The sequence below is a fragment of the Phyllobates terribilis genome, unplaced genomic scaffold (genome assembly GCF_046119375.1).
Source record: "Phyllobates terribilis strain yellow unplaced genomic scaffold, ASM4611937v1 Scaffold_2__4_contigs__length_985480577, whole genome shotgun sequence".
Taxonomy (NCBI): domain Eukaryota; kingdom Metazoa; phylum Chordata; class Amphibia; order Anura; family Dendrobatidae; genus Phyllobates; species Phyllobates terribilis.
This window is the reverse complement of record NW_027362762.1, coordinates 900,483,870-900,506,043: the sequence shown is the minus strand read 5'-3', so window position 1 is coordinate 900,506,043 and position 22,174 is coordinate 900,483,870. Positions and strand designations below refer to the sequence as shown.

The 22,174-nt window shown below is 40.4% G+C and overlaps 1 protein-coding gene across 5 annotated transcripts in view; it reads right to left on the bottom strand.

The window, feature by feature from the left end:
* ROBO1 (roundabout guidance receptor 1) overlaps nt 1–22,174 on the bottom strand; it is a 1,620,698-nt gene that overhangs the window by 66,220 nt on the left and 1,532,304 nt on the right. For all 5 annotated transcript variants that reach the window (XM_073668214.1, XM_073668217.1, XM_073668213.1 and 2 more), the window contains 7 exons: nt 21,760–21,841; nt 15,272–15,440; nt 15,024–15,190; nt 12,249–12,370; nt 11,776–12,007; nt 8,958–9,079; nt 4,557–4,728 (listed from right to left, as the gene is read on the bottom strand). In XM_073668214.1, the coding sequence (XP_073524315.1) occupies nt 4,557–4,728; nt 8,958–9,079; nt 11,776–12,007; nt 12,249–12,370; nt 15,024–15,190; nt 15,272–15,440; nt 21,760–21,841 (1,066 nt within the window). The remainder of the gene's footprint in view (nt 1–4,556; nt 4,729–8,957; nt 9,080–11,775; nt 12,008–12,248; nt 12,371–15,023; nt 15,191–15,271; nt 15,441–21,759; nt 21,842–22,174) is intronic.

Sequence of the window (22,174 nt, the reverse complement as noted above, 5' to 3'; positions counted from 1 at the left end):
AAGAGCCGAGAGTACGATTTTTTTAACCCCTTCACAAACCTATATAATGCAGCATATTGGCCATCATTTTGCTGGACTTGTCCAAAGTGATTAGCAAAGAAATCAGATTCCGGTGGTGAATCCAAATTTTTGGGTGAATTCTATTTGCCTTGAATCTAGTATGTATTGCAAGTAGCTGAAGCCATGTCCCTGAGATATTGACTCGTTATTCCTGGATAGACCCAGGCTCTGATCACTGAACCTCTGTTGTCTGTGACCCTCTGATCCCTCCAGAGACCCCCAGTCCGTGTAACAGGTCCCCGTTCCTCGCTCTGATTCCTCGCCCAGGTTTACCGATTTCACAGCTATTTGTGAGCCGTGGTGTTGGGGGTTGATCAGGTTTTACGAGGGCGGTTGGTGAAGGTTCTTGTATCATGCCAGCTGGGCAAAACCATGTAAAATGTACCATGACTAATGAATTTATGCCGCCACCCTATATCCGAGCACAGCTGAAGCTGGGATGAAATACAGAAAAGTGGAACAGAGTTTTAATTTTAAGACAACAGAACTTACTCCTTAATTCCCAATGGCTTTGTGTCATGGAAGTTGTTGAAAGTTTACTAAGAACGATGCAAGTGTTTGGCCAAATTTCTTTAAGAGCTAAACACATGGAAGCAAAGAGATTGTTCTACTGGAAGCAAACAGTAATATTCAATGACAGAGATTGTGAAAGTCGAGGGGAATTCGTATTCCTATGGATTTAGTAAGCCGTTCTGTAACCTTTTATTAGACAAAAATTAGATTTTTGCCTTCCTCTGGATCAACATGATATGTTATACAATGAACTCGACGCACTTGTGTCTTATTTCAAGCTTAAAGGGAATCAATCACCACATTTTTGTTACTTGATCTGAGAGCAGCACAATGTAGGGACAGAGATCCTGATTCCAGCGATATATCACTTACTGGGCTGCTTGTTGTAGTTTTGATAAAAATGACTGTTTTATCAGCCTGAGATTATCACTAGAGGACTAGTAAAACTGCGGCCATATCGTCCAACCACGCCCCCACCACTGATTGGTAGGTTTCTGTCTATGCACAGTGCACACAGAAAGATACCAATCAGTGATGTGGGCGGGGTTATACAGAGCCCAGCATTCAGAGAACTGGTAGATCATCAACAGATAAAACAGTGGTTTTATCAAAACTGCAGCAAGCAGCCAAGTAAGTGATACATTGCTGGAATCAGGGTCTTTGCCTCTACATCATGCTGCTCTCAGATGGGGTAGTAGAAATCTGGTTATAGATTGCCTTTAAAACTATGAATCTATGGCAAACTAGCATTTATTTGATAAGAACTGAAATATAATAGCACTGAAATTATAATTCCAGGAATTTATGTACTATATAATATATTTACCATATAAATATATTATATTTAATATATTTACTTATTATATTTCCTATATAAAGATATAACTTATGAAGGCACCAAGCAGGAATGAACATGGATATTTGTCTTTTTTGAGTAAAGGGGCCCTCTTGTGGTCATATCCAGTATTATCCAGTGTTATAGTACAAAATGAAAGAAGAGTAACCCATGAAAAAAAAACTAAAAAGTCATGAAAAAATGACAGCTAGTAGGTGGCAACTGCAGGCAATTGATCAAATATTTTCATTCATTGGTTCTATAAAACATCAATTAATTAAGAAGCAAATATATAATTGAATTTGAACACTAAGTTAATTGACTTAAATAGCATCTCTTGATATGAAATTAATACGTATACCTATAGCATCTGTATTATATCTACAGTATCTCTATTATATCTACTGTAGTATATCTATAGTATAGATGGAAAACAATAGATGCCACATTTACAATACTGCTAATGTTAATATAATGAGTGAAAGTTATGGCTTCTGCCACCTTGTGGCAAAAAAATAAAACTGCAGGTCATGACATTTTGCTTTTTCATTCCTGTGGCAGTATATTGGTATGGGTGCAAAAACAGGCATTAAAAGTATCTGTCGGCCATTTATCTTAGCAAAAATTTTAAAGTTTGTTTCTTTCTACATTTCTTAAAAAGATTAATGTTAAAAGGGGCTGCCTCCTTCACAAAACTTCATGTTTTATGTGATAGTTATAAAAAAAAACAAAAAAAACTGAGTATTATTTACCCTCCCTGGATCCAGCTCAATTTCTATTATTTCTCTGCAGCACTGAGGTCATATTGACAGCGCTGCAGCCAATCACTGAGCTTAGCAGCTCTACTTATGTAGCCAGCACTGGTTGTTGAGGTCAGTGATTGGCTGCAGTGTTGTCTATGTGACGTCAGGGATGCAGATAAATAACAGACACCTAATACTCAAGTTTTTTTTTTTTAACTACTGCAGATTACAGCAGAAAGTTTTCAGAAAGAGTTCAACCCCTTGAAAATCCGAGAACTCCAGGAGAAAAGTAATTGAGCTTCCATACGACAGACGGCTTCTACAATGACAGCAAGACTGGTAATAATGTGGCACCAAAGGAGCTTCAAAGTCCGGCATTATTTCTCATTACCTGGGTCCTCACTCCACTATTAACCTGTGAAATCTGTGCAGCAGGAAACACAATTCAGTGAGTTCAGGAGGAGAGTAACGAGCGCAGAGTGTTTAAGAAGAGAAAATGGCAAAGGAAGGAAGGAAGGATCAGCAATAAGGACAACTACAGAAAACCAAGGCGACAAGAAAGACTTCTATACTGATGATAATAAAGGATCTATTCTATAAGAGAAAGAGAGAAAGAAAGAAAGAAAGAAAGAAAGAAAGAAAGAAAGAAAGAAAGAAAGAAAGAAAGAAAGAAAAAAAAAGAAGGAAAGAAAGAAAGAGAAAGAGAGAAAGAAAGAAAAAAAGGAAAGAAAGATAAAGAGAGAAAGAAAGAGAGAGAGAGAAAGAAAGAAAAAAGAAGGAGAGAAAGAAAGAAAGAAAGAGAGAAAGAAAAAAAGAAGGAAAGAAAGAAAGAAAGAAACTGGGAAAGGAATGAAGGAATGTTATCTCTTTTCGGGAAGCAGCAATAAGAACAACTACAGAAAACCAAGGTGACAAGAAAGACTTCTATACTGATGATAATAAAGGATCTTATGTAGTGTGTATTAATATAATTCTATAAGAGAAGGAAAGAAAGAAAGAGAGAAAGAAAGAAAGAACGAACGAAAGAAAGAAAGAAAGAAAGAAAGAATTTGTGAGGTCAGACTCTGATGTTGGGGAGAGGCCACGCTCACCATCTCCATTCTAGTTCATCCAAAAGGTGTTGGATGGGGGCTGAGTTTGGGGCTCTGTGCTGCCGGTTATGTTCTTCCACACAAACTCCCCCAACCATGTCTGGGCACAGTCATGGGGAACAGAAAATAATTTTTTGTCAAAATGTTCCCACAAAGTTGGAAGCAAAAATTGCCCTAAATGTCTTGTGCTGAAGAATTAAGATTACTCTTCACTTGAATCAAGGGGATGAGGCCGACTCCTAAATAACACCCTTATAGCATTATCCCTCCTTCACTGTACAGTAGGCACACTGCAGTAAGGGGGTAACATTCTCCTGAAATTACAAATCCCAGACTCATCTATCTGACACAGATAGAGAAGTGTGATCCATCACTCCACAGAACACGTTTCCCCCAGAATCTAGTGGTGGCGGCTTTACACCACTCCATCCGACTGCGTTGTGCTTGGTGATGTAAGGCAGCATGCAGCTGCTCGGCCATGAAGATCCTGGCGCGAGCGCAGTATTTTTGCTGATGTTATACCAGAGGAGGTCTGCACTCTGAAGTTATGGAGTTAGCAAAGCAGTGGTGACTTTTCTGCCCTCTTTTCCTCAGCACTTGGCCCCCCGCTCTGTAACATTTCGGGGTCTCCACTTCATGGCTGAGTTGCTGTAGTTCTTTCCACTTCTCAATAATATCACTCACAAGTGGAGTTGGGATATTTAGGATGGAAGAAACGTCATGAATGGTCTGGTTACCCTGGTGGCTCCTATTAGAGGACCACATTGGTATCAGTGAGCTCTGCACCACCGGCCGTTCTGTCACATGTTAGTAAAGGCAGATGGCATGGCAAACTTATGGACAATTAGACGTCTTTCGAAAAAAATGATGATTGTTCCATACTCTCAAAAATATTTATGTTTTATGTGGCCGGCCACCCAGTGGTCGTTATGTGGATTACAGCCTGTTGAGGGATTCAGAGACAGAAGAAGCGCAGGTTGTGCGAAACATTTGTCACTCATTTATTCCTTATGTCTCTACTCCTCATGTAGCAACCGAATAAAAGTGCTAGTATATCACACATCGGTGGTGAGTGGCGCTCTTTTTCCACGCCTTCCCTTTTTGCATTGTCTTTGGTGCTTTTGCCGGTGAGCACCCCCTTATCTGGCCGCCCGTGGCACGATTTGCCTCATGTGAACACTTCCAGATTTAAAGTTGCACCGATGTGGCGGCCGTGGCAGCGCTTCTGCCGCCTCATTCACACTAATACAGCGCAGACATTTACTGTACGATGTGTTGGGGGACGGCGTTACACCGGACTGGTACATCACTCACCTAACTGGATGAATTGCGGCTCGCTTTTCACCCCCGGCCCAGCCCCAGTGCTGGCGGCCACCTCCACGCTGTACTTGATTCCGGGTACTAGGTAGGGGATGACTACGGAGAGAGTGAAGCCATCAACTGTCTTGTTAATGTGATACCGGGTTTCATTCCCAAGACACCAAACCTAGAAAGCAAGAAGAAGAATGAATATTCTACCATTGGAGAACGCCGACATGGCCCTGAGTGAATTTGTTAAGGGGGAATGCCAGCCTAAATCATTCGCTAAATGATAGTTCTTTAGGGTCCCTCCACAGTGACCCCACCAATTAACAGAACCAATGACTCCCGTCTCCCCCGACTATACAGCCACAGCGCACATGATTGACTGCTATCCCTACCATATTGTCAGTGCCACCCGTGCTGCCGCACAGGGGCCCAAGAGATAAGAGGGGCCACTACCAGCTCTAAAGCAGGAGGAATTGTGCCCTATGATGAGTATTGGACAGCAAAGGGTCCATATCTTATCTTATACAGGGGCCTCTTCTGTCCATGTCCGCCACTGATCTCCACACTCAAAATGCAGGAAAAATACAGGTCAGCTTTATATTGTTCTATAAACAATGAGTGTGGAGAAAATCTATGTATTGTGATTGTGCATTAATGCACACAATGCAAAGCACCTAATAATTACAACATAAAAACTAACTCCTCCCCGTGCTCATCAAAAGCTGCCGCCACAGGTTTGGCTGAATGTACCATGGTAAGATGTCGGCGCCAGAATGTACAATGTCACACATGGAAATATTGATATATATACTATATATATATATATATATATATATACATATACATATACACATACAGCCTTCACTGATGTTGTTGCGTCTAAATAAAAAACAAAACTAAAGTGGCAAAAATAAATCTTTTATATGTCAAAATCGCAAAAATGGAGACAGCACGTCCTCAAATAAAATGTTAGAAAATATTTATTCCAAGCGCAAGGTAAGAAACATTGTGGCTCTAACACTGAGATTTTTTCAGATGGAGCCAAAATGTCGAACGCCTGAAGCATAACATAATTATGTTCTCGGATTTTATTGGAGGACGAGCTCTCTCCATTATTGCGACTTGTATTTTGGAGTCTGAATGGTGATTGTTAGTGGAGGCCGACAACGGCAATGGTGGAATGGCACAGCGTTACCTTTATCTCTTATATCCAATTATCGTCTGTCTATATGCAGTATCTCTATACTATCTGTCACCTATCTAATATCTATGTATCATCTATCTCATATCTATCTATCTATCTATCTATCTATCTATCTATCTCATATCTATCTATCTATCCCATATCTATCCATCTATCTATTTCATATCAATTCAATTCAAATCAAATCAAATAGCCTTTATTGGCAGAACTAAGAATATTTTAGCATTACCAAAGCAAGTGGTAAAATAATGGGGGGATGGGGATAGGGACACATCCAGGGTGGGGTATCGGGGTCCATGAGATATCAGGCTCCTGTTAGACTATGGCAGGCACTGACATATTTCGCTGCTATGGCCGCTGCACTTTCCTCTTCCCCCAGTAGTATAGGCAGTTTGTCTTCCTCCTCCATGGAGGTGAAGTCTGGGAGGAGGTCGATCAGTCTCATGAAGTGAGTGTCCTTCAGTGTGGAGCATTTGGGGCACCTCAGCAAGGAGTGGGCCTCATCCTCCACAGCCTCCTGGGGGCGCTGCTTGCAGAGTCTACGCTCTCGGCGTGTAGTTCTGTTGGTGCCGTCCGGATTCGATGAGTATGCCATGAGCACTCAGTCTGTATCAGCTCAGGATCTGTTGCTCTTTGGGGTTTGCAAGTTTCTCTAAATATGGGGTCAGTTTGTACTCCCTCTGTAGGTTCTGGTATACCGTCAGTGTCTGTGATTTGTTATTGTCGTTCCTCCAGATGCTGAGATATTCCTCTTTGCCTTTGTGTAGCATCTTCCAGATTTTGCCTTTTGTCAGGCCATGCGGGTTGGTGGCTTGGTCAGGTTGGTTTGGGGTGATTTGTGTTGGGGAGTTTTGTTCTGCTAGTGCTTCCTGGTGTAGCAAGGCTTTGTGATGGTAGGAGCTGGGACTACTACCATCTGTAGACAAGCCTTGAATGATGGCGCCTTCTTCTGCACCGCAAGGTGTAGCGGGAATCTGCCCAGCTCTGCTCGGCAAACTCTGTTTGATGTGCTAAGTTATCTATCAATTCAATTAAATTCAAAGAAAGAGGATCTCATCCTCCAGGTCAGAGTGTGGGAACAGTCTGTCTTCCCTGGGTTTGAAGCTCTGTCTGTGCCGGCCGGACTCGATGGCCAAAATGTGGACTCTGAGTCTATACTGGCTCAGGATCTGGCGGTCTCTGGGGTCCAGGAGTTTCTCCAGATATGGAGCCAGTCTGTAGTCTCTCTGTTGACTCCGGTGCATGGTCAGTTTCTGTGAGGTGATGATTTTTAGCCAGACCCTCACTGGTGGCTTCAGATGGTAGAGCTTCCTTCACATGGCACAGAAGGTTTTGCAGGCCTTGTCCTTCAGGGTTTCTATGGTGTGTTTGAAGTTCCCTGACTGGTGAATTTCAAGGCCCAGGTAGGTGTATTTTTCTGTTCTTGTAAGAGTACAGTTGTTTAGCACAAATGAAGGGTGCTGGTCTGATCTTGGCTTTCTCCTCCGCAACACCATGATGTTGGTTTTCTTTGGGTTGATTGGTAGTGCCCATGAGGAGCTGAATTTCTCCAAGATTTTCAGGTTGTCTTGGGGGCCTCTATCTATCTATCTATCTATCTATATATCTATTTATCTATCTATCTCCTATCTATCTATCTATCTATCTATCTATCTATATATCTGTCTAATATCTATCTATCTATCTAATATCTATCTATCTATCTAATATCTATCTATCTAATATCTATCTATCTATCTATATATCTGTCTAATATCTATCTATCTATCTATCTAATATTTATCTATCTATCTATCTAATATCTATCTGTCTAATATCTATCTATCTATCTCATATCTATCTATCTATCTATTATCTATCTATCTATCTGTCTAATATCTATCTATCTATCTATCTATCTATCTATCTATCTATCTATCTATCTATCTATCTACCTAGTGGTGGACCCAGAGAGAAAAAGGACCCTGTGCACGAACAGTATATGGGTCCTTTATAGTCCAATTGTTCTTTCTTTGACAGAAGCTCCTTGCTGCTTTGGAGGTAGAAGTTGGCCCCATTATCTCTAGGGCCGCTGTATGAATGATATGTCTGCTCCTGTATCTATCTATCTAGAAAAAGGAAGTGAAGATGCAACAGTCTTCCAAAATGCGGGTGCGGTTGTGCAAATCCACTGGCAAATAGATAATAATAGCACTAAAAAACATGAAAAAAATATTCTATGATGAAGGTGTTTTTGGCATGAAATTGTTTTTTTTTCACATTTTTTGCTGTTTGAAGAGTGACATATTTTTCTCCTATCTGTCTATCTAATATCTATCTATCTATCTATCTATCTATCTATCTATCTATCTATTATCTATTCATCCATCCATCTATCTGTATGTCTGTCTGTCTGTCTGTCTGTCTAACTTGTATCTGTCGATTATTGTAACCTCTCTGCTTGCCAATTATGCAAGAAAACATATGTAAAAAAAAATCTTTATAGATGTAAAGACATATATAAATAATTCCCATAAATAAACCTAACAAACATACACTCCAGTTTTCACCAAATGCCTAAAAGTTTAGGATCTGAATACTTTATAGGTTAAAGCAATAATTACACAGTCACAGTAAGTAAATCTTAATTTTAGGCTTCAGTTTTGCATGAATTGTCTAGATCAAATTTCTGGTATAATTCTGGACCTGAAGTTTCTCTTGTCGCCACTAGATGGAGACAAATAACCACACGTCCAATTTCTACATTTGGTTCCAATTATGTGAATTTACAATAAATTGTTACATTTAACTTGATTGTAACATTTTTTGTAATAAATCTTTTATTAAGTTTTCTCACATTTTATACAATATTGCAAACATTGGTTATACCATAATTTACTTCCAAATACATGTGAAAAGTGGCACAAATAGGAAGAAAGCTAAAATAGGACCATGAAAAATTGTAGTTGAAGGCTCATTTATTGTGTCAGGGAAAACAAAGGCTTTGGCTAAATTAAAAATGAAATGTCAGGCGAGGTGCTTACTAACAAAAGCTATTTATGGCTCCAAAATGTCATTTTATTTGGTTCTCAGCGACTTATTGAGTGAGTACAACACACCGGTGACGTCAGGGATAGATCTACACAGCAAAGAAGGGAGGAGGCACCTGAATTTTGTGAGCATGGTTATTATGATGTATGGTAGCAGCTCTAACCATCCATTACCTTGTATTCTTGGACCAAACCATTTTGGTTTTCTTCTGGGGGTGGCTGCCAGTTGATTACAATTGCAGTCCCATTGCCGTCATTTTTGGTAATGGTGACGCTCTGAGGTGGGGCACTGGGTGCTGCATAGTAAAAAAAATGTGTACAAGTCAATAGCAGAAATATATATATATATATATATATATATATATATATATATATATATATATATACGTAATCAATTCTCTATTTTTTGTGACTTCAATGAGTTTTTAAAATATAGTTTATTGCTGCCCTCAGCTGGTTGGACAATGCCTTTCTCAGAAATCAGTACTGACGTTGTAATAGTACAAGTCAAAAAAGTCTGTAATGAGATCTGTTGCTGAGATAACTCTTCTATTTTTCTCTGTTATCAACCATTTCAAATGGGGGAGGGACTGACTGAGGTGTCTTATACTAGTGTTCCTCATTGTCACTATAATCATTCTTTTTGAAAAACGTCCGGGAACTGTGTGACTGATAGCGGAAGGGTGTGTGACTGATGGCGGAAGGGTGTGTGACTGATAGCGGAAGGGTGTGTGACTGATAGCGGAAGGGTGTGTGACTGATAGCGGAAGGGTGTGTGACTGATAGCGGAAGGGTGTGTGACTGATAGCGGAAGGGTGTGTGACTGATAGCGGAAGGGTGTGTGACTGATAGCGGAAGGGTGTGTGACTGATAGCAGAAGGGTGTGTGACTGATAGCAGAAGGGTGTGTGACTGATAGCGGAAGGGTGTGTGACTGATAGCGGAAGGGTGTGTGACTGATAGCAGAAGGGTGTGTGACTGATAGCGGAAGGGTGTGTGACTGATAGCGGAAGGGTGTGTGGCTAATAGCGGAAGGGTGTGTGACTGATAGCAGAAGGGTGTGTGACTGATAGCGGAAGGGTTTTATTTCTTTGTGTTTTGAAGGAGTTTTCAGTCCTAGTGTCTACATACTGTAATTAATCCTGTCCTGGTAGGAACAAAAAGGTTGCAAAAGTTTAAAATAGTAAATGCATTCACAGCGTTACTTCTGCTCCTATTTATTGTAGTTACAGTAGTTGTCCGGCCTTATGGTACAAGTCAGACTTGTGAATCTTCACGGTATTTGCACTGTGCGCTGTCAGTAATCTCTGATGCCGGCACCAGATGGTCATGTGACCGGAAGTATACGATTTCCATACTTCCGGTCACATTACGACTAAACATGTCCGATCTGCGCACGTCTAGTCGGCACATGACCGCATGTATGCAAACCACATATTTGTGGTCATGCGCCTGCTGCTCCCGGCACTGGAGAATCATGAAAGCAGGCACACTGCACACTGTGAGGATTCACAAGTCTGCAGTCAAATAGACTCTAAGGCTGGACAATCCCTGTAATGGCTCATGCACACAACTGTCTACAAATATGTCAAGGGCTGTCACATTGTAGAAGGATCATCTTTATTCTCATTTGCACAAGGAAAGACTAGAAGCAATGGGATGAAACTAAATGGGAGGAGACACAGATTAGATATTAGAAAAAACTTTTTGACAGTTAGGGTGATCAATAAGTGGAACAGGCTGCCACGAGAGGTGGTGAGTTCCCCTTCAATGGACGTCTTCAAACAGAGGCTGGACAGACATCTGTCTGAGATGATCTAGTGAATCCTGCTTTGAGCAGGGGGTTGGACCAGATGACCCAGGAGGTCCCTTCCAACTCTACCATTCTATGATTCTATGATTCTATGATTCTCCCATACGAGTGCCAGCTGTCGTTTTCACGAATAGCACTTGTTCCCATGATATTCTATGGGCCTATACACATGTCTGATTTTTTCCCGCGGACCGAGTGGTTTGCGTCAAATTTTGATCCGAGTGTCGGATCAAAATCAGCAATACAAGTCTATGGGTCCATGAAGAAAAATCGGATCACATGATTTTAAGGGACTGACAGAATGGAGAAGTTAGAGAAACTTTTTTTTCTCTCCATGTCCAAGAAAAACTGTTGACAGTCTGGTCAAACCCTGATCAGAATAAGTGAATCGTTTTTCTCAGATGTGGAGAAATCGGCTGTATGAACATATATTGCCTAATGTCAATATGTCAGCACAAAATGACTGTTCAAACCAAGCACCTGCGCTCGAGGCACCCTGAGCAGTTCCCTGCATCTTCCCACCTACTTGTTCTCCATCTATCTCCTCCCTTTTCTGCCTCCTGCAATGTCAGAACTGTCAATCAAGGAAGAAGAGGACGGAGATAGATAGAGGACAAGTCAGAGGGAAGGCGCGTTGACCTATTAGGACACATGAAGTGTGCACCGTGCGCCTGTGCTTGGTTTGAACAGTTATTCTTTGCTGACAGATTCACTTTGAATGGGTTATAGAGGATTTTAAATCCAGAAAATCTGGCTAGAGAATTTGCAGCATATCCGACCTGCGGGAAAATACGCTTAGTTCTAAAGATTCTTAGTAGTTGTTGCAATTCTGTCTCAGTCGGAGTTTCTGGAATATTGAATGCCGGATTAAAGGAATTTTCTAGAATGCAGGCATACAGACAGTAGGTGAGGATGTTATTATCCTTCAGATCAGATCTAGAATTAGTCATTTCTAATCTTGGTTTACTAATCAAGCTAATCTCTTTGTTTCCATTAAACAGGCGGCGGTGTATATATTCACAAATCACAGGAAAGGATCCGATCAGGGTTTTATTTAACATGTATAATCTCCAATCAGCAGAATGATTGCTACAGAAAACGTGAAAGAAAAAGAAACAAACATTAAGGAGTAATCAGCCTAACCTTGAGCCGTGCCCTAAGAGAGGGGGAGGGGAGTTACCTTCTTCCAGGGTCCTGGCAAAACGCACTTCACTGTCGGCTCCTTGGAACTCATTAAAGAACGGCCGGGCTTTGATTTCGTAGTTCACCCCTTTCTTAAGCTCAGGGATGACTGCGCTGTTTTTTGCTGGAGTTCGAACTTCAAATATGGACCAAGCAGATTCCCCGCGGTTCTCTGGACTCGGACGGTAGAGGATCTTGTAGCCTTGGATGTACTGAGACTGTTGGTCGACCTGCAGGAGAAGTGGGAAATGCATCTTATTTAACAACCATATTTCTGACGCAATGTGTCTTCCCAGATACAGAAATTCCAGGCAGGACCAATCTAAATGCTAATGGGAAAAGTGATGATCTTGGAATGTCCTAAACCACATCTTGTACCTGTGATTAACAGTTTTTTTTCTTGGCAATGTATTTTTCTCTTATGGTCCTGGAGGGCATCGGCCATGGATGTGGTCTCAAATATCTACTTACCGTCCAGTGTACTTCAATTGAAGAGGACGACAGGATGGTTGGATTGTGAAGGTGCAGGACCACATCTCCCAGCTCTCTCTGGACTTGCTTGTGATCCACACCTTGGCTTGTAGGAGGAACATCTGAAATGATAAATGAGTTACGTAGATAAGGAGTTAACAGTCTGAAGAGAATATAAGACATTTATAGACATATCTCAAGAAGGGAACTACATTCAAGGGAATTGCAACAAGAATGAGTAGTAGCACCTAGAACACATGCAAAAAACCAGAGGACCAACTACACCAATTACAGCCAGTGTTTTATCAGCAGGAGAAAATCACTAGAAGACCAGTAAAACTGCTGCCATCCACGCCCCCACCACTGATTGGCAGCTTTCTGCCTATGTAGAGTATACACAGAAAGCAGCCAATCAGTGGAGGGGGTGAGGTTATACAGAGCTCAGAATTCAGAGAACTGCAGCAGATAAAACAGTGATAGTATCAAAACTGCAGCAAGCAGCCCAGTATGTGTATCGATAGAATAACTGTGGTATTGGCCATAGTTTTAGAATGGGGGGTGGGTTTTTTGGGGTTTGTGGTTCCAGTAATTAAATATTTGAGATCTGATTGTGCTATGACTGAATCACCGAAGGATGTGAATATGATCCAATCTACCAAATAACTATATACACCAGGGAAAACCATAGTAATACAACTAACCCTTAACTTCTTAATATATAGCAGGGCTGCTAACTGTTCATAAATTCCAGAACAGTCCGTAAAAATACCACACTTTTTTACCCTGTCTGTCAAAAGAATTTAAGGCATCAAGGAATTTTTTTGAAGCTGAAGAAACTTATACAGATTATTCTGACGGTAATTATCATCTTTTTATAGTTCACAGTGACTGAAGATAATGTCTTTGAATCAGAATTATGGGCTCTAGACATGGATCACTTGTAATCATAATGATTTATAGTTTTCTAATGTGTCCCTATAAAATATTGTCAGTCCCTGATTTTTTGGTAAACTGTCCATAAAAAAATAAAAAGTCAAGCTGGCAACACTGCTCCACAATTACTTGGGGGTCATCTACAAGCCAACAGGATGAAGTCATCCAGAGGTGGTCAACTCCTCTAATAAGAAGGAATCCATTCACATTTTCCTGCGGTCAGTAGTTAATATAAACGAGAACAGCGGTGACATAATCCACAGCTGTACTGTGTCTGACCCACTATGAGACAGGGTGACCGGGATCCTATATCCCCCAGAGTCACCTCTGAATAAGGTCAGATACAGGGGGAATCAGCTGCAGGATATTCCTACAGAAGTCACAGTGTTCTGCCCGCACCCTGCACGAGATCGCTACCGATTAGAAGAAATGTTTACGCCAAATTTATTAAGATATCTGAGGAATTCTTCAGATCAAACAAGTCTGCCATATATTTACATGTACGAGGTTACACTAAGAAGAACTAGGGGGCGAAGAACTGCTTCAGTTTGGGATTTAATAAAGTTTTAGATTTCCTCTTTAAGGACTGTGAAATGTTGTGAGAAATAAAGTTATGGGAAAGAGATATGATAGATGGATGGGTAGACAGACTTTAGAAGAGAAGGAAGGAAAGGAAGGGAAGGAAAGAAAAGGAAAGAAGGGAAGAAAAGGAAAGAGAGGAAGGGAAGGAAAGAAGGGAAGGGAAGAAAGGGAAAGAGAGGAAGGGAAGGAAGGAAGAAAGGGAAGGAAAGAAGAGAAGGGAAGAAAGGGAAGGGAAAGGGAAGAAAGGGAAGGGAAAGGAAAGGAAGAGAGGGAAGGAAAGAAGGGAAGGAAAGAAGGGAAGAAAAGGAAAGAAGGGAAGAAAAGGAAGGGAAGGGAAGAAAAGGAAAGAAGGGAAGAAAAGGAAGGGAATGGAAAGGAAGGAAGGGAAGGGAAAGAAAGAAGGGAAGAAATGGAAACAATAGAAGAAAAGGAAAGGTAGGGAGGGAAGGAAGGAAGGAAGAAAGGGAATGAAAGAAGGGAAGAAAATGAAGGAAAAGGAAGGGAGGGAATGAAAGAAGAGAAGAAAAGAAGATAAGAAAATGAAGGGAATGGAATGGAAGGGAAGGAAGGGAAGAAACGGAAAGAAGGGAAGAAAATGAAGGAAATAGAAGAGAAGGAAGGAAAGAAGGGAAGAAAAGGAAAGAAGGGAAGAAAAGGAAAGGGAAGAAAGGAAGGAAGGAAGAAAGGAAGGGAAGAAAAGGAAAGAAGGGAGGAAAAGGAAAGGGGAGATAGGATGGAAGAAAGGAAGGGAAGGAAAGAAGTAAATAAAAGGGAAGAAAGGAAGGAACAAAGGAAGGGAAGGAAAGAAGGGAAGAAAAGGAATGGAATGAAAGAGAAGGAAGGAAAGAAGTAAGGGAAGGAAAGAAAGGAAGAAAAGGAAAGAGGGAAGAAAGGGAAGGAAGTAAATAAGGGAAGGGAAGAAAAGGAAGGGAAGGAAGGAAAGAAGGAAGGAAGAGAAGAAAGGAAATAAAGAAAGAGGGGGGGGAGGGAAGAAATGAAGGAAGGGAAGGAAAGGGAAGAAAGGAAGAAGGAATACCCCCTTTTCAAAGCTCAGAATAATACTCACTCCTCATTGAGAGTTTCATCTTATTAAAGATAAAAGTCCAGTATTCTAAATTATAAATCTATTAGGTATTATAAATCTGTATGCAGTGAGCGCCCCATCTTGGCGGCTGCAGATACAAATACTGGACAAGTCTTCAATGTCATCTCCGTTAGGTAGAAAACTGATAAATTATTGAAATCTCAGATTGTTCCTACCTTGCGTCTTTACAGGGTCAGATATCTGACTTGGGTCACTAAGTCCGTAAGCATTCGCTGCTCTCACTAGGAAGAGGTAGATTGCGTTGGGTTTCAGGCCCTTGACAGCGAAATATTCAGTTTTGACATTTTCGGCCACTGTTTGCCAACTACTGCCAGAAGCATGGCTGCAAAGACAATCATAATCACACTGGGACAATAGTATGTGAAAGCTAGACTAAACATAGAGCATCCATCCCATCTAGTACCTGAAGGCTTCTATAACGTACGATGTTGGTGTTGCACCTGAATGCAAGTTTGGCTGCCAGGATAAGGTCACTGTGTTTTTGCTGACATCGGTAACTTCGGGCTTTGATGGAGCGCTTGGAATAAGATTGGGATCAGTGGCTCGTGGAGGTTGTACAGGAACACCGAATTCTAATGGAAGATAAATGATCACAGTTTATTGGAAATAATGATACTAAACACTGAAGTATTATATTGTGCAATCTATAAGTCAATGTCTTTAAAGGAGTAGTGTCTGAAGTTTGGAGTGTCCCAGGACTGGTTTGGAAGGTTCATATTATAGGGAGCAATATTTAAATCCTTTATTCTCAGTATGAGCAGGTCCCCAACCTTATTAGGTAGAACCACAGCATAAAGTTAATTATGGCTCCAGATCTACTCTTTACTATGGTGTCTTTCGATGAGACAAGGGGCCTTTAGGCCATTCCTCAGACACCAAGGTTGGGCACGACTGCCATATCTGCACCATCAATAGCCATACCCTTACTGTGCCTTGGTCAATGTATTTAGCAATCCGGATCATTGCCACAGGTAAACGTAAATCTCCTAGTTACAACTGTGTAAGATAACGTCATTGCTTTATCTGCAGTTCTATGTAAAACTAGATAACATACTTCAAAAAATGCGAATTTTTGTGGTAGAAACCTGCAAAAAATACCTAAGGAGTGGTGGATTTTATGAAAATAAAGTCCACAAGGGGCATTCCGGCAGAGGAGTCAGGGGTATTCATGGGGGGAGAAGTTTAAAGACTAACTAAACTTTTTTATTTAATTTTATCCCTTCTCTCCTAAACACCATGCTGCAGCCCTGTTTCACACGGTCCTTTAGAAGTTCTTTTGAACTGCTGCTCAGCAAGATCCATACACTGTATACAGTCTGTGTACAGGACTTTCCCTATTGGAGCCTCTCTGCCCACCAACTCCATATTCAGACAGCGGAAATCCAGTACACAGACAGCTTGAATATAGTGTATGAATCTTGCCTCTGTTTGAGAAGCTTGCATTGCAGCACAATGTTTGGTAAAAAAAAGAGCAAAATAGGGTAGTGAAGTATACTACCAAAATTCACAACTTTATCATTCCTGGAGGATAATTAAATTAAAAAAAAGTTTAGCTACTTTTTAACCACTTCATGACAAGGCCACTTTTTCTGCCCATACACATTTTTGGGTTTTATCGTGTGTGCCCTTTTAATGATTCAAAAAAATTCTTGTTTGGATAATCAAATAATTTTTGCATCTTTTTATTGCAACACATGGGATTTCATTTAATATATAATTGTTATATTCTTTTTTTTTGGCTGATATTGGTGGAAAATTGAAAGAAAAATGGGAAATAAGTCTAAGCTACACTTTTATAAATTTTTCCATTTATTTGTTTATGACCACAGAGGACGGCTAAAATATTAAAATATTTGAAATTGTGTTCCATTTTCCATAGAGATTTATATATATATATATATATATATATACAGTGAAGGAAATATTTATTTGATCCCTTGCTGTTTTTGTAAGTTTGCCCACTGACAAAGACATGAAGAGTCAATAATTTTAAGGGTAGGTTAATTGAGAGATAGAATATCCAAACAAATATCAAGAAAATCACATTGTATAAATTAGCTAATTTTTTTGCATTTTGCAGTGAGAAATAAGTTTTTGACCCCTACAAACCATTATGCGTTCCGGCTCCTACAGACCACTTAGACGCTCCTAATCAACTCGTTACCTGCATTAAAGACAGCTGTCTTACATAATCACCTGTATAAAAGACTCCTGTCCACAGACTCAATCAGTCAGACTCTAACCTCTACAACATGGGCAAGACCAAAGAGCTTTCTAAGGATGTCAGGGACATGATCATAGACCTGCACAAAGCTGGAATGGACTACAAAGCTATAAGTATGATGATAATAAAGACGCTGGGTGACAAGGAGACAACTGCTGTTGCAATAGTAAGAAAATGGAAGAAATACAAAATGACTTTCAATCGACATCGATCTGGGGCACCATGCAAAATCTCACCTTGTGGGGTATCCTTGATCATAAGGAAGGTAAGAGATCAGCCTAAAACTACACGGGGGGAACTTGTTAATGATCTCAAGGCAGCTGGGACCACAGTCACCAAAAAAAACATTGGTAACACATTACGCCTTAAAGGTTTAAAATGATCCAGTGCCCACAAGGTTTCCCTGCTCAAGAAGGCCCATGTGCAGACCCCTCTGAAGTTTGCCAATGAACACCTGGATGATTCTGTGAGTTATTGGGAGAAGGTGCTGTGGTCAGGTGAGACAAAAATTGAGCTTTTTGGCATTAACTCAACTCGTCGTGTTTGGAGGAAGAGAAATGCTGCCTATGACTCAAAGAACACCATCCCCACTGTCAAGCATGGAGGTGGAAACATTATGTTTTGGTGGTGTTTCTCTGCTAAGGGCACAGGAATACTTCACCACATCAATGGGAGAATGGATGGAGCCATGTATCGTAAAATCCTGAGTGACAACCTACTTCTCTCCGCCAGGACATTAAAAATGGGTCGTGGCTGGGTCTTACAGCAAGACAATGACCCAAACCATACAGCCAAGGCAACAAAGGAGTGGCTCAGAAAGAAGCACAGTAAGGTTATGGAGTGGCCTAGCCAGTCTCCAGTCCTTAATCCCATATAAAACTTATGGAGGGAGTTGAAGCTCCAGGTTGCCAAGCGACAGCCTCAAAATCTTAATGATTTAGAGATGATCTGCAAAGAGGAGTAGACCAAAATTCCTCCTGACATGTGCGCAACCCTCATCATCAACTACAAACAACGTCTGACTGCTGTGCTTGCCAACAAGGGTTTTGCCACCAAGTATTAAGTGTTGTTTGCCTGAGGGATCAAATACTTATTTCTCACTGCAAAATGCAAATAAATTTATCTAATTTACACAATGTGATTTTCTTGATTTTTTTGGATATTCTATCTCTCAATGTTAAAATTAACCTACCCTTAAAATTATAGACTGTTCATGTTGTTGTCAGTGGGAAAACTTACCAAAAACAGCACGGAATCAAATAATTATTTCCTTCACTGTATATACAGTACAGACCAAAAGTTTGGACACACCTGCTCATTTAAAGATTTTTCTGTATTTTCATGACTTTGAAAATTGTACATTCACACTGAAGGCATCAAAACTATGAATTAACACATGTGGAATTATATACTTAACAAAAAAGCGTGAAACAACTGAAAATATGTCTTATATCCTAGGTTCTTCAAAGTAGCCACCTTTTGGTTTGATGACTGCTTTGCACACTCTTGGCATTCTCTTGATGAGCTTCAAGAGGTAGTCACCGGAAATGGTCTTCCAACAATCTTGAAGGAGTTCCCAGAGATGCTTAGCACTTGTTGGCCCTTTTGCCTTCACTCTGCGGTCCAGCTCACCCCAAACTATCTTGATTGGGTTCAGGTCTGGTGACTGTGGAGGCCAGGTCATCTGGCGTAGCACCCCATCACTCTCCTTCTTGGTCAAATAACCCTTACACAGCCTGGAGGTGTGTTTGGGGTCATTGTCCTGTTGAAAAATAAATGATGGTCCAACTAAACGCAAACCGGATGGAATAGCATGCCGCTGCAAGATGCTGTGGTAGCCATGCTGGATCAGTATGCCTTCAATTTTGAATAAATCCCCAACAGTGTCACCAGCAAAGCACCCCCACACCATCACACCTCGTCCTCCATGCCTCACGTGGGAACCAGGCATGTAGAGTCCATCCGTTCACCTTTTCTGCGTCGCACAAAGACACGGTGCTTGGAACCAAAGATCTCAAATTTGGACTCAGACCAAAGCACAGATTTCCACTGGTCTAATGTCCATTCCTTGTGCTCTTTAGCCCAAACAAGTCTCTTCTGCTTGTTGCCTGTCCTTAGCAGTGGTTTTCTAGGAGCTATTTTACCATGAAGGCCTGCTGCACAAAGTCTCCTCTTAACAGTTGTTGTAGAGATGTGTCTGCTGCTAGAACTCTGTGTGGCATTGACCTGGTCTCTAATCTGAGCTGCTGTTAACCTGCGATTTCTGAGGCTGGTCACTCGGATAAACTTATCCTCAGAAGCAGAGGTGACTCTTGGTCTTCCTTTCCTTGATCGGTCCTCATGTGAGCCAGTTTCTTTGTAGCGTTTGATGGTTTTTGCAACTGCACGTGGGGACACTTTCAAAGTTTTCCCAATTTTTCGCACTGACTGACCTTCATTTCTTAAAGTAATGATGGCCACTCGTTTTTCTTTACTTAGCTGCTTTTTTCTTGCCATAATACAAATTCTAACAGTCTATTCAGTAGGACTATCAGCTGTGTATCCACCAGACTTCTGCACAACACAACTGATGGTCCCAACCCCATTTTTAAGGTAAGAAATCCCACTTATTAAACCTGACAGGGCACACCTGTGAAGTGAAAACCATTTCCGGTGACTACCTCTTGAAGCTCATCAAGAGGATGCCAAGAGTGTGCAAAGCAGTCATCAAAGCAAAAGGCGGCTACTTTGAGGAACCTAGAATATAAAACATATTTTCTGTTGTTTCACACTTTTTGTTAAGTATATAATTCCACATGTGTTAATTCATAGTTTTGATGCCTTCAGTGTGAATGTACAATTTTCATAGTCATGAAAATACAGAAAAATCTTTAAATAAGAAGGTGTGTCCAAACTTTTGGTCTGTACTGTATACATAATGTTTTTTAATTATTTTTTTGTGCTTTTTTCAACTTTAGTTTTGCTTTTTAAATTTATCTATTTTATACACTGTGGTCCCATATGATCTTAAGAGACCTTTTAGGGCATTTTAAGATTTCAATACAATACTTTTATTGCTGATTTCCCCTGTAAGTGGGACTAGTATATTAGCCCCAGTTACTGAATTTCAGCCTCCTGGATGCATAGAAGAATTGTCTGGGTCTTCTAGGTCTTGCTGTCTCCCTGCACCCATTAATCACATTTTCACTGGGTCTGGAGGAGAAAGTACTGTCAGTGCTTCCTAATCTGTATACACAAGCACTGGTTCAGTGTTGTGTACACAGAGATTGAGAATGTAAACTTGTTATTAAGTAGCTTACCAAAATGCATAACTTTAAAAAAACATAATTAAATTTAAAAAAAAAAGTTTAGTTACTTTTTAACCAGTTCATGACCAGGCCATTTTTCCTGACTGTACACCTTTTTGGGTTTTATTGCATGTGCACTAAAAATTATAGTCAAAATAATTTTTACATCTTTTTTCATTTAATATGTCATTTTTATATTCTTTTTTATTTTTTTCCTGATATTTGAGGAAAATTTGAAGAAAAATGGAAAATAAATCTACTTTTATCTTATTTTTTTTTATAATCACATGTTATGCTTTATGTTTTAAAATCATCTTATGTTTTACATTGTCATTGCTTTGATAGAGATGAGCGAACCCGAACTTAAAAGTTTGGACAGAACAGTTAGTGTCCGGTGCTAAAGTCCATACACTGACTTCTCCCGGAAGTCCGTTTTAATTTTCGGAGTTCCAGGGGAAGTTCAGGAGGAGAGAGATAGAGAGAGAGAGAATTTTCCAGCTCCAAAGTTCGGTTCCCCATTTTTTTCAATGGGGTTCAGGTTCAGATTCAAGTTCGGGTACAGTTCTGGTACCTGACCCGAACTTTGGACTAAAGTTTGGATCGGGTACCAGAACCCGAACATCCATGGGTCCGTTCATACCTATACAGTGATAAGTGTGAACTGATGGACGGTTATGGCCTATGGGCAGTCCAGAAGTAGTTATATGATTTTAGTCATATAAATGTAAAGCACAAGTACATGTGATAATATTAAGTGTGTTCAGCTAATTTCATATACTGCGATGAACTGAGCTAGGTATCATTATTACAACTGACAACAGTCTCAAATTTGCCTGAACTGTCCTGATTTATGTAAACCTTGCCCAGAAATGGGCATTCCCAGCCCGGTCGAGAACGTTCCTGGATGGGCTGGTGCAGAACTTAAACTTGTAACTATCGCTTCAGGATAAGTTACAGCAGAATGTCTGTGTCTGCTTCTAGCTCCTCCTCCTCACTGCTCCATAGAACTTTATAAGCACCAACTGTCATCTCCTATCTCAGTAATGGGAATGTCTCTATTCACTGAAACACAGATTTCACCACTGAATATGGTTTACAGAGTGAAAAATCAGCCCAAGAGAAGAAAGGAGAATTCTCTGATAAGATGAATTACAATGTTTCTTATTTTCGTGTGTACTGTTGATTTATGGGGGGAAAAAAATCTATAAATAAAACGATGGTCACTCTTTAAATGTGTTTATGGTACCAATGCTAATATTGGTAAGAATGCATTTTATAGAGCTATTATGAATAGTTCTGAAAAAGGTATTCCACCTATATGCATGGTGCACACATTGTACTCCACTAAAAATGAAAAGCTGAGCATTTCTTTCTCGTTACCTTGAACCTCGATGTACGCGCTCCAGCTGGCTTCTCCGCTCGGTGTGGATGCAGTGCAGGTATACCGGCCTGTGTCACTTAGCTGAAAAGAAAGCCTGAAATTAGTATTGGGGCCGATCACAAATGCATTGGGATGGAAAAGCAATTACTGAGGATGCTTTTGGCTTTGGATATAGAGCTATTAGCTGTTCCAGGCATCCAATTTGTTTCATGACTTCAAAGAAGTGGCAAAATACACGACTTTTATTTGTAAAACAGAATTAATAATAACCTTTATCAGTCTAATTACACAATTACACATGCAAATATTTGCCGAAAGTAAATTCATGTCAAAAGGACATAAGCCTTGACGAGTGTCGGATTAGGACTGATTCACTGGTATTTACAGAGTAGACATTTCATACTGTATGTGCGC